This window comes from Melanerpes formicivorus, unplaced genomic scaffold (genome assembly GCF_026170545.1).
Source record: "Melanerpes formicivorus ecotype bairdi unplaced genomic scaffold, bMelFor1.0.p_v2 SCAF_41, whole genome shotgun sequence".
Lineage (NCBI taxonomy): Eukaryota > Metazoa > Chordata > Aves > Piciformes > Picidae > Melanerpes > Melanerpes formicivorus.
In genome coordinates this window covers 626,220-638,271 of record NW_027142393.1, presented here as the reverse complement: position 1 = coordinate 638,271, position 12,052 = coordinate 626,220, and the positions used below count along the sequence as shown (strand labels likewise).

Here is a 12,052-nt window from a genome sequence, read left to right as displayed (position 1 = left end):
CTCTTTAAATTAGTCTCTCACTTTCTTCCTCCTCCCCCACGTACTCTCCTTGCTTTCATTCTTCCCTTGCCTTTCTGGACCTTGTCCCTTCCCCTCTTTCTCCTTGATTACTCCTCCTTGTGATTTAATTTGGCCTGTGCAGAGTCTAAACTCTTCAGAGGCTCGGTGCATTTTGGGGGCTGCCATGTGAATGTGTGTGTGCCCAACCTAAAGGTGTCTGAGAGAAGGCAATTTTGGAAATGAGTTGTTGCTCTTCCAGAGGTAGAAGGATGATGTCGTGGATGGTGATGCCAATAGTGGTGTCTTAAAACCCGAGAGAGAATTAGGCGGTGCACAACATTTCCTGCTGTGTGCTACCTCCTGTGGAAAGCCCTTGGCAGCTTTGCCCCAGCGTCTTCTGGAATGATATAAGCAGTCAAATTGGACACAGAAAGTGCATCACTGCCCACCAAGTGGGTCATGACTTCCCTCTGTTGTGTAGACAGTCAGTGAGGGGCATGCATGGGATGGTTGAGCAGCTCCGCCAGAAGCAGCAAATGGATGAATTTGTTGTTGGCTGAGGTAAGGGAATGCTGTGTTCTGCAGAGCTGGATTACAGACTGCTCTGCCAAGCACAGCTCTTTGTTTGGAAGCTAGGGGAGAAGGTGAGGTAGAAAACCTTGTGTGAAAGCTGAATGTCCTTTTTGGTTCTCTCCTCTTACTCTGCAGCCAAGCCTATCCGCCCCGGTCATTACCCAGCGTCTTCTCCAACGGCTGTCCACGCCATCCGAGGGGGAGGGATGTCAAACTCCAGCTACTACCACAACACCAAATAGATGAGAAGTAAGTCCAGAGTCACTTACTCATTTCCTCTCACTGCTCACCCAGTCTCCTTCCATTGCAGCCTCGTTCTACAACACACAGAGTATTTTGTTTCTGGTTGTAGTAGGAGTTGTTGGCTGATAACTGCACCGTGATAGCTCGGTAGTGGAACTTGAGGAGTGTCTTGTTAAATGCTTTGCAAGCTGCTGCTGAGAGGTTTTTCTTTTAATGACTTATCACTTAAACCTAGCTTTAATAAACTCAACTGCTCTGGTAAATCTGTACTGACGTTCACATGTCGAGGTGTGAAACTTGTGTCATAAAAATAGAGCCGGAGAGGCTCCTTCTGCCAATGGCATGTTCTGCTTTCTGTAACACAAATATGTTTCCATGCTGTGATATTCCAGCCCAGGACAGGGCTGTGTAGTGCTTTGAGCCTTAAATGGAGTTTAAGAGCTCAGATGGTAGCAAACTGAGAATTTCTCCCCCGCCACCCTCCCCTTCCTTTTCCCTGATAAGGAGAAAGGAGAGAAAGGAGGAAAAAAAAAGGGTAGGGGAAAAGCAAAGGAGATAAATCTACCCAAAATAACCTGGAGTCGGTTTGGAAGTAGGAGAAGTAAATTTTTTAACAAAATATACGTGTGTAGCAGTAACAGAGAGGGTTTACAAGGGTAAGGAATAAGGACAAATAGGAAAATGCACAAAACCAAGCCTGGATGGTCTTGTCTTGTTAACCCCCCTCAGGTGGCTCAGTTGGTAGTGCATGAGACCCTTAGTGGGAGGGCTGTGAGTTCAAGCCTGCAGTGGGCAGTAGTGTCCTCCCTACTCTAGTCATGAGGTCTGTGGTGACAGGTTGGACTCGATGATCTTTGAGGTCCCTTCCAACCTTAGGAGTACTGAACTTGAACTTGTCTTTCCCTGGCTGTGCGTGGATTTCAGTCCTTTAGAGAAGCGTGGGTGCAGTAGGCAGAGGTCAGGCCTGACCACGTGGAAGAATCAGGAGCCTGGCTGCAGCTGTTGGTCCCCTTGAGCAGGCGAGGCAGAAGAGAGAGAGAGAAAATAGCAGCAGTGTCCTCCTCTTTATAGGCTTGCTGGACAGGAAGGGGGAGTGGAACAGACCTCCTCCTGGGAGGGGGAAACCAAGTCCCTCTCTGTTCACCTGGATCAGGTTTCTTTTGTCCCCCGGGGGAAGCAGGGCTCTCACATCCCTCTCCCCAGGACAGGTGTAACCCAGCACAGGGTAGAACAGCCCTGAGGGGCAGCAGCACAGAGCTCTCCAAATTGGAGTGTCACAATTTAGCAAATTTTATGTGGGTTTCTGTTGGGTTTGTGCTCTTATTTGGTTCTCTTCACGGAGGGGGGAAAAAAAAAGTCAATCTTGCAAGGGTTTAAGGGTTTCTCCTAAGCAAAAATGTCATCCTGGGAAGATGAACTGCACGTTGTCATAGGTTCATAGAATGGGTTGGGTTGGAAGGGATCATCTGGTTCCAACCCCCTGCCATGGTCAGGACACCCTCCACTAGCCCAGCTTGCCCAAGGCCTCATCCAACCTGACCTTGGAACTTTCATGGAGGAGGCATCCACAGCCTCCCAGGGCAACCTGTTCCAGTGTCTCACCACCCTCACTGGAAAGAATTTCTTCCCAATCTCCAGTCTCAATCTTCCCTCTTCCAGCTCAAATCCATTGCCTCTCATCCTATCACTACAAGCCCTTGTCAAAAGTCCCTTCCCAGCTTTCTTGTAGGCCCTCCTCAGGTACTGAAAGGTCACTGTAAGGTCTTTCCTGAGCTTTCTCTTCTCCAGCCTGAACAGCCCCAGCATTCCCAGCCTGTGCCCATAGGGGAGATTCTCCAGGTCTCTGATCATCTTCATGGCCTCCTCTGGACTTGCTCCAGCAGTTCCATGTCCTTCTTGGGTTGGGGGTCACCAGAACTGGATGCAGTGCTCTGGGTGGGGTCTCACGAGAGCAGAGGGGCAGAATCACCTCCCCTGTCCTGCTGGTCACAGTTCTGTTGTCATGAAACTGCTTCATGTACCCTTCCCTCAGCTTTATTTCTTGAAGCACTCATTATTTCAGAGATATTTTAACATCTGCTGGTATTTTAGATGATAACTTTCCACTGAGGTTTGGGTGGTGGTGACTGGCTGTGAAAAGCAGCCAGTGGAGTGTTAAGTCGTCCCTCCAAGTTTGGCATTTTTCCCTCCTTGGGGATTAATTTTGTCTTATGACTCTCTTCTGATAGTATGTGGTTTCCTTTAGGCACTTAACATTCTTGGCTCCTTTTTTCCTTTCTCCCCCTTCTCTTTTCCTTTTATTTGGAGAATGTTTTGTGTCATGCATGCATGCAAACCATCCATCACGTCGCGCTCAAGCTGTTATTGTGTTGTGCAGATTGTTTCTCTGCATTGTGTTTTCCATCAGCCCTGTAGCTACAAGCAACATATTTTCGCTGTGGATGAATTAGGGCAAGTCTTTGCTAGGTGGTTTCTGTGCATTAGCTCCTCCTGAAGTGAAATTGGTTTTTCCATCTCACAAGCCTTACAGCCTCTGTCTGTCTATTGCACTGCGTTCCACCTCTGCGCAAGGGCAGAGGGAAGAGTGGGACGCAGGGGCATGTCAGATCTTTCCAAGCATCTAGCAGAAGAGCTGCTCTGTGGGGTAAAAAGGGCTGCTACTTGCCTCAACTGGGAGAGCCTTTAACATACAATCTGCTGTGAAGCTGTCACTCAACCAGGCCACACATTGGGTATAGGCACATGTCAAGTGAAGAAGCAAAGGTTGCCCTGAAGTCAGCACTCAAATACTGTCATTGGTTTGGGGGCCACTCATGACATTGACATTGAAAGACATTGAAGGGCTGGAGCTTGTCCAGAGAAAGGCAACAAAAGTGGTGAAAGGTCTAGAGCACAAGTCTTGTGAGGGGCAGCTGAGGGAACTGGAGAAGTCTGGAGAAGAGAAAGCTGAGGGGGTGACCTCCTTGCTCTCTAAAACTCCCTGGAAGGAAGTTGGAGCCAGGTGGGGCTTGGTGTCTTTTCCCAGTGGTTGGAATGAAGCCATGTAAAATGTGTATGTGGGGTTTTTCCTCACTGCCAGTAAAGCTCTTTTATGTTTTTCATTGATCTGCTTTCCTTACTGTTTGAGATGGGAGTCTAAGGTCCAGGGCATCATGCATTGTATGTACAGGAACAGTTTCAAATGTCTTGGGAGGTGGACTCAATGCCCCTTATGGGTCCCTTCCACCTCAAGATATTTTGTGATTTTGTTCTATGATTGTTACTGCTTCATATTGTTGGCTTTGTAATTGTTTTTCAAACTCATAGAATCATTCAGATTGGAAAAGACCTCTAAGATCATCAAATCCAACCTTCTACCCAACAGCTCCGTGACCACTACACCATGTCCCAAAGTGCCATGGCCACAGGTTTCTTGAATGCCTCCAGGGATGGTGGCTCCACCACCTCCCAGGGCAGCCTGTTCCAGTGCCTGACCACTCTTGCAGTAAAGGAATTCTTCCTAACATCCAACTCAGTCAGTTTCTAGGGTTTTTTTGCACACATCTAGAAAGATGCCTTGGAGAAAGATGCCTAGGAGTGAGCAGTGATGAGAGAAGGTCAGTTCTCACCAATATTGGTCCTTTGAGTAAGAAGATAATTGGCAAACTGCAACTGTTTGGCTGCCAAAAGATCTTGGGAGTATCAGAGCAATCTGAATTCTGAGCTGGTTGGATGAAACCCTGAGTAAGGGTGTTAGTAAAGATACTGCTTGTGCAGGGAACATTTGATACAGATGATTTCCATAAGATCATGGCAACATCTCTGTGCTCTGTAGGGCTGCACTGTGCACACTTCTGTACCATCAGAACTGGAACAGAATTGTCTTTCTTATTCATTTAACAGCAGTAAGTTAAAGGTGGGGTTTCTATCCCTATGTCTGCTGTCAAGTGCCAAACCCACTGTCTGGAACGAAGATCTTGTACCAGGATGAGGGGTGATTTATCTTTGGCTCATTCATCATTCACAGCTAAGATAACAGACACTTTCTGCTGTTAAACTGGTCAGTGGGGATGATTTATTGACCCAGCAGCCTGGATTGCTTTTGCTGGTTTGATCAAGCTCATTTCCTCTGCAGAGCTGGGCAAGACTGGGAGGTTCCTCAGGACAAAGCTGAGCCATGGCCCAGTTTGGGCCACGCTGCCAATGTGTATGATGTAAGGAGATGATTTCCACCCCAGAACGCGTAGCCTTTGATGAGTAACAGCAGCAGATGGGAAAGGAGGAATGTGGGTGTTAATAAAATGTGGCCCTGAAATTGCTAACTGGCAGTAGTTGGCTTCATGGGAGACTCAGGAGGCCAAGGAGTGTCTGCAGATCTCTTAGAGACAATTCCTCACTCTGTCTATGCTGCAGATGCTTTTGAAACTGGTCAGCTACGGAGCACATGCTGTCAACTTTCAAGCTCTCCATGGGAATACTTTCTAAAGGTACCCACAACCACAGTGGTGCTGCACTTCTGTAGCTCATGATGTAAGATGGAGCAGAGATCATCTTTGAGTCTGCTTTGATTACACCTTGGACCTAACCTGGTCCTGCACATGGGAAACAGAGGGGCCAGCAGGTTGAGTGAGCTTCTCCCCACCTTCCACTCTGCTCTGGTGAGGCCACATCTGCTGTATTCTGTCCAGTTCTGGGCTCCCCAGTTCAAGAGAGACAGAGTTACTGGAGAGAGTCCAGTGGAGGCTACAAAGATGCTGAGGAGACTGCAGCATCTCTATGAGGAGGAAAGGCTGAGAGCCCTGGGGCTGTTGAGCTGGGAGAAGGGCAGCCTGGGAGGGTATCTGAGCAATGCTCAGCAGGAGCTAAAAGGTGGGGGAGTCAAGAGGCTGGGGCCAGACTAATGTCAGTGGTGCTCAGCACCAGGACAAGAGTTTAAGGGCACAAACTGGAACCCAGGAAGTTCCATATGAAGATGAGGAGAAACTTCTTTGTTGTGAGGGTGCTGGAGCCCTGGAGCAGGCTGCCCAGGGAGGTTGTGGAGTCTCCTTCTCTGGAGAGCTTCCAAACCTGCCTGGCTGTTGTGATGCTGTTCAAGCTGCTGTGAGTAGCCCTGCTTTTGTCATCCTTTTCAAGCTGCTGTGGGTGCCCCTGCTATTGCAGGGGGATTGGACTGGATGATCTCCAGAGGTCCCTTCCACACACCCCGCTTCGCAGTTCTCTGATAGCATTCTGTAACTAGCAGAGCTGGGGGACAGCTAAGCTTGGTGCTCAGAGAAAGCATGGATGATAATATTCCACACCTGAGAGGCTTTGATGGACAGCACTTCAGGTGCTGTCTGCAACCTTTGGCTTTGCTGTCACCATTTTTTCAACACCTCTCTCAGTGACTCAGCTGCTGCTCCTGGCAGACCTGTGAGTAAACTGGGCACACTGGGGATGCTCAGGTGCTTCCTGGATGCCTTGGGCAGGCAGACCAATGCCAGAAGCCTTGATGATGAGCGTGCTTTTGTGTTTCCTATCTGAAGGAAGCTGGTTATCTGCCTGTCCTGCCCTGATAATATTCGCTCCAACTTGTCTAATCCCCCATTTCACAAGAGAAGGAAAGGACTGACGTGCAGATATGCCAACAGCTGCACTGAGGCTCCCTCACGACCTCCTGAATCATTAAAGCAACTTGGACTGGGCTCTGGACTTGTGAAACACGCTGTGCAAACAGGCTCTGCTCTCTGCATCCTTATCCTAAAGCCTCTGGTATGTTCCCAGCACCTCCTCATCCCTCAGGAAGATGAATGGCTTCCTTTAATCTAGCCAGACCATAGTTAATCTGGCCAGGGAGATGCAGAAATTAATAACCCTCCTGCTTTCCTTGAAGGTTTTTAGTAAGGCTGATAATTAGGAGCTAACCACAGCTGCCAGCCTTAATTTAGGGTAAATTTTAAAACACTCATGCATCCCTTATTTATTTATTTATATATAGAAGTTGAAGATGGATGAGATTTGGGGGTTTTTAACTATAGAGGAGGAAAACATCTCTGTAAGGCTGGTTTTTGTAGTAGCTGAGCTCAAAACGTGTGAGGCAACTGATATGGGAGGTGGAGATTCACACCCACAAAGTCTGCTTTTCAAATATCTTCTAATCAACTTAAAATCAGCTTTGTGCTGGGGGATGTGCCTTGGACTTTGCTTCTGGGTGGAATGACTTTGAAATTAGTGAGAAATATAGAATAGAATAGAATAGGATAGACCAGACCAGACCAGACCAGGTTGGAAGAGACTTTCAAGATGATCATGTCCAACCTATCATCCAACACCACCTGATCAACTAAACCATGGCACCAAGCACCCCATCAAGTCTCCTCCTGAACACCTCCAGTGATGGTGACTCCACCACCTCCTCGGGCAGCCCATTCCATCCCATATGTCTGCATCAAGAGGAGCGTGGCCAGCAGGTCCAGAGAGGTGATTCTGCCCCTTTACTTTCTGGTGTCCCCAGCAGAAGACACAGAACTGTTGGGAGTGAGTCCAGAGGAGGGCCACAAAGATGACCCAAGGGCTGGAGAACCTCTGCTATGAGGATAGGCTGAGGGAGCTGGGGGTGTTCAGCCTGGAGAAGTCTCTGAAGGGACCCTAGACCAACATTCCAATACCTGAAGGGATCCTACAGGAAGGTTGCAGAGGGTGTCTAGAGACAGGACAGGGGGAAAGAGTTTGAAGCTGAAGAGAGCGGGGTTAGACTGGATCTTAGGAGGAAGTTCTTCAATATGAGGGTGGTGAGACTCTGGAACAGGCTGCCCAGGGAGGTTGTGGATGCCTCCTCCCTGGGAGTGTTCAAGGGCAGGTTGGATGAGGCCTTGAGCAGCTGAGAGCTGTTGAGAGCTGTCCGTGCCCATGGCAGTGGGGTTGGAGTGGATGATCTCTGGGGTTCCTTCCAACCTAAGCCATTCTATGTATCACTTGTATTTATGTTTTATACAATGATAATATTTAAAACTTATGTATCATGAGGACATTGGGCACAAAATATTCCAATACATTTCTGTAAATACTTGGGTTAGGTATTTATTTGTGTGTGTGTATCAGGAAAGTATCCTTCTGTCAGGAGACATGTGGAACTCCAGAGGGATTGGACTAGATGACCTTTAAAGGTCCCTTCCAAGTCAAACCATTCTGGGCCTGAGCAGCTGAGGGAATTGAGGTTCACAGTCTCACAGTATCACCAAGGTTGGAAGAGACCTCAAAGATCATGGAGTCCAACCTGTCACCACAGACCTCATGACTAGACCATGGCACCAACTGCCACGTCCAATCCCCTCTTCAACACCTCCAGGGATGGTGACTCCACCACCTCCCTGGGCAGCACATTCCAATGATGAACAACTCTCTCGGTGAAGAACTTTCTCCTCACCTCGAGTCTAAACCTCCCCTGGCACAGCTTGAGACTGTGTCCTCTTGTTCTGGTGCTGGTTGCCTGGGAGAAGAGACCAACCCCTTCCTGGCTACAACCACTTTTCAGGTAGTTGTAGAGAGCAATGAGGTCTCCCCTGAGCCTTCTCTTCTCCAGGCTAAGCAACCCCAGCTCCCTCAGCCTCTCCTCACAGGGCTGTGCTCAAGGTCTCTCCCCAGCCTTGTTGCCCTTCTCTGGACACCTTCAAGTGTTTCGATGTCCTTCTTAAACTGAGGAGCCCAGAACTGGACACAGTACTCAAGGTGTGGCCTAACCAAAGCAGAGTACAGGGGCACAATGACTTCCCTGCTCCTGCTGGCCACACTATTCCTAATGCAGACCAGGATGCCATTGGCCCTCTTGGCCACCTGGGCACACTGCTGGCTCATGTTTAGGCGGCTGTCGATCAGCACCCCCAGGTCCCTCTCTGTTTGGGAGCTCTCAGCCACTCTGACCCCAGCCTGTAGCTCTGCATGGGGTTGCCATGGCCAAAGTGCAGCAACTGGCACTGGGACTTGTTAAATGCCATTGTTCAGTCTGGAGGAGAGGAGGCTGAGGGGAGACCTCATTGCTCTCTACAGCCACTGAAAGGAGGTCAGAATGAGGTGGGGGTTAGTCTCTTCTCCCTAGTATCAGGTGATAGAATGAGAGGAAATGGCCTGAAATTGTGCCAGGGGAGGTGTGGGTTAGAGATGAGGAGCAATTCTTTTGCTGCAAGAGTGGTCAGGCACTGGAACAGGCTGCCCAGGGAGGTGGTGGAGTCACCATCCCTGGAAACGCTCTAGAAACCTGTGGCCATGGCACTTTGGGACATGGTGTAGTGGTCATGGAGGTGTCGGGTAGAAGGTTGGACTGGATGATCTTAGAGGTCTTTTCCATCTGAAACACTTCTGTGGTTGTTGTGAATTTGTATTTTATCATCCCTTTATTTTATAGTAAGTTTCCAAACTCAGCTGCCATTAGTTCCATTACTTGTGGTTTAAGATATGTACACATCTGCTCTTCAGCATCTCCAGGTGCTGACCAGTGGAGAGAAAAATGCCATTAAAGGAACAGAGAGATGACAGGGGGGGAAAAAACCACTAAGCTTAGTGCTCAGGGATGTGTTCAGGCAAAGCAGATGGCATACACTGAATTTTGTAGGAGACAGTTTGTTACAACTCTGCCAGTTCATGGCCAGGGAACTAAAGATAGATGTGACAGAATTCTTCTCGAGGACTTAATAACTGAGGCCCCAAATTGATGGATGACTAGAATGGTGCTTTACATGATTCATTTTGTCACTCCTATGGTGGCTCTTTGCTTGCCACATGTCTGTGAAGTGTGGATATCTGTTGATTTAGGAGTGGTTTAGCACAGTTGTAGGCTGAGGGGCAATGGCTTTAACGTGGAAGAGAGGAGATTTGCACTGGAGATTAAGAAGAAATTCTTTAGAGTGAGGGTGGTGAGACACTGGAACAGGTTGCCCAGGGAGGTTGTGGATGCCTCATCCCTGGAAGTGTTCAAGGCCAGGCTGGATAAGGCCTTGAGCAAGCTGGGCTGGTGGAAGGTGTCCCTGCCCATGCCAGAAGGGTTGGAACTGGATGATCTTTAAGGTCCTTTTCCCCCTCCCTGGAGGTGCTGCTCAAGGCCTTGAGTGAGCTGCTCTAGTAGAAGGTGTCCCTGCCCATGGCAGGGGCATTGGAATTAGATGATCACTGAGGTCCCTTCCAACCTATTCTATGATTTGCATGTCTGCTTCCTAATCTCCAACATCCACTAATTCTCGTTACCTTTCTTGCTCTCTTTTGACAGGTCAACTCCACTTAGCATGTTAAGGACTGTCATTAAGTCACTAGTTTCTTTTTTTCCTCCCCTCCCCGCTGCCCCTTCTTCGACCCGACCCACGTCCCGTTCCTCCTGCGCTTCCTCCAGCCATCTGCAATGCACTGGTCCCAGGTCTTTTGAGCTTCGTAGGATCTCCAGGTGTACAGAGGTGTCCAGCTCAACTCTTCTACAGATACTTGTACAATGTATTTAACATTAACCATCTAAGTACCGATAGCAAGTCTGCCGCTCCGGATCTCTCACCGACCGCGTTTGACCCCTTTGGCGCTCGTTAGGTTGGGGCTTCTGCGCTCTGATTGATGCTTCTCTCGGAGTCCTCTGTTGCAAAGCAGTAAACCCTGACTGCTGGCATCCAAGAATTGATTCCTCAATGACCAAGTGCCACCAAAGGCAGGTGATTGTGCTCTGTCATGACTGATTTACTGTATAATATACATATTGTTTTATATTTTTAGGGGATGGAAATGTGCTGCTATATGCTTTAATTTTAACTGCTTACATTTTCAGAGGTAAATTTCCCCAAAGAACCATTTGTAATGTCCTGATGAGGAGGGAAAAAGGAGAGAAGAACAAAAAAAAAAGCTCTTCTCCTTGGACTGTATAGAATCCCCTTGATTGCAGTATCTGGTAAAGATCAAAATGGGATGCAGAGAAATCTGTTAGTCTAGCTCTAGGTTTTGAAGTTTTGGTAGTGACATGAATATATCTGTGTGACCTATCTTAAAGCTAAAATCTGATCTGCTTGTAGTCCTCCCCACAGTGGTGGGTTTTCCTGGAGTGTGATGGCTAGCCATGTGTTTATTGTTCTGTATGGAGTTTTGAAGGCTTTCAGAATGCTGTGGAAATCTTGTCTTGGAAGAGCTGACAAGCATCCCCCCTCTCCCCCCTCCCCAGCCAACCCTTTCCCCTTCCCGCATGCCTTTGGCAAGCCCCAATCTGTCTGCCCTGGAATTCAGAGGCAGGTGTGAACAGTCCCCTACCAGAACAAAGAAACAACAAATACAAAGAATCCCCCCCAAAACCCAGGCCCCTACTGGAAAAAAAGTTCAATGGAGAGAATCCAAAGGGAGGTGAGAGTTGTCCACTCGATCTGTCCTTTGCAGAGCAGATTTGGGAATCCATTGGTTAGGAGGTGGAGAGCATATTGCCAGGGAAAGAACGCCCTAGGGACGCTTCTGCACGGAGGTGAGGACCAGAGCGCTCGCCTGTCTTGGATCTTTCATGCCAGACAGGAAGTTTCCATCTTCTCAGCAAGGGGGCACTGGAATCGTGCTGGAATTCATTCCTTTGGCAGCGGGACCTGCTCCTTCCTCCTCCCTGCCTACCGCTTCTGTGCCACATCTCTCCTCCTCGCTCGGATGTGCAGCGCGACGCCGGCTTCACCGAGCGCCGACTCTGGGAAGGTTAGGGCCGAGCACAGCCCTCTGGTCTTGTTTTGCAGACATTGGCTCTTACTTGAGATGGATTCTTAAGGATTTTGTTTAATTTCTGGAGGTGTGTGTTAGTAGAGGTAGAACTACTTAGCTCACGTAGAGCCTTTGGAAAGGTGGTGAATTGACCTCGGGTATTTATTTATTATTATTATGATGATGATTTGTTTTCTACTGAAATAATGTAGGCTGTTGCAAAGTCAAGTCAGACTTAATTTAACTGCTGTGTTTTGGGTTTATTTTTTTAATGTTGCACTATTTTGGGGAAGCATTTTGCTAAAACCAAGAAAACTATTTAATGAACTTGCAAATTTGCATGTATTTATTTTGTATTTTCCAAAGTTTTCTCTTTTCTTTTCTTCCTTTGCTTTCTTCCTTTGCTTTCTCTTTCTTTCTTTCTTTCTCTCTCTCTTTCTTTCCTTCTCTCATTTTCTTTCTTTCTTTCTTTCTTTCTTTCTTTCTTTCTTTCTTTCTTTCTTTCTCTCTTTCTCTCTTTCTCTCTTTCTCTCTTTCTCTCTTTCTCTCTTTCTCTCTTTCTCTCTTTCTCTCTTTCTCT

At 48.0% G+C, this 12,052-nt stretch overlaps 1 protein-coding gene across 1 annotated transcript in view; it reads left to right on the top strand.

The window, feature by feature from the left end:
• Positions 1–12,043, top strand: part of KIF5C (kinesin family member 5C) — a 114,999-nt gene extending 102,956 nt beyond the window's left edge. The window contains exons 25-26 of the mRNA XM_068158683.1: positions 709–822; positions 10,034–12,043. Of these exons, the coding sequence (XP_068014784.1) occupies positions 709–815 (107 nt within the window). The 3' untranslated portion in view covers positions 816–822; positions 10,034–12,043. The remainder of the gene's footprint in view (positions 1–708; positions 823–10,033) is intronic.
• Positions 12,044–12,052: the final 9 nt, after the last annotated feature.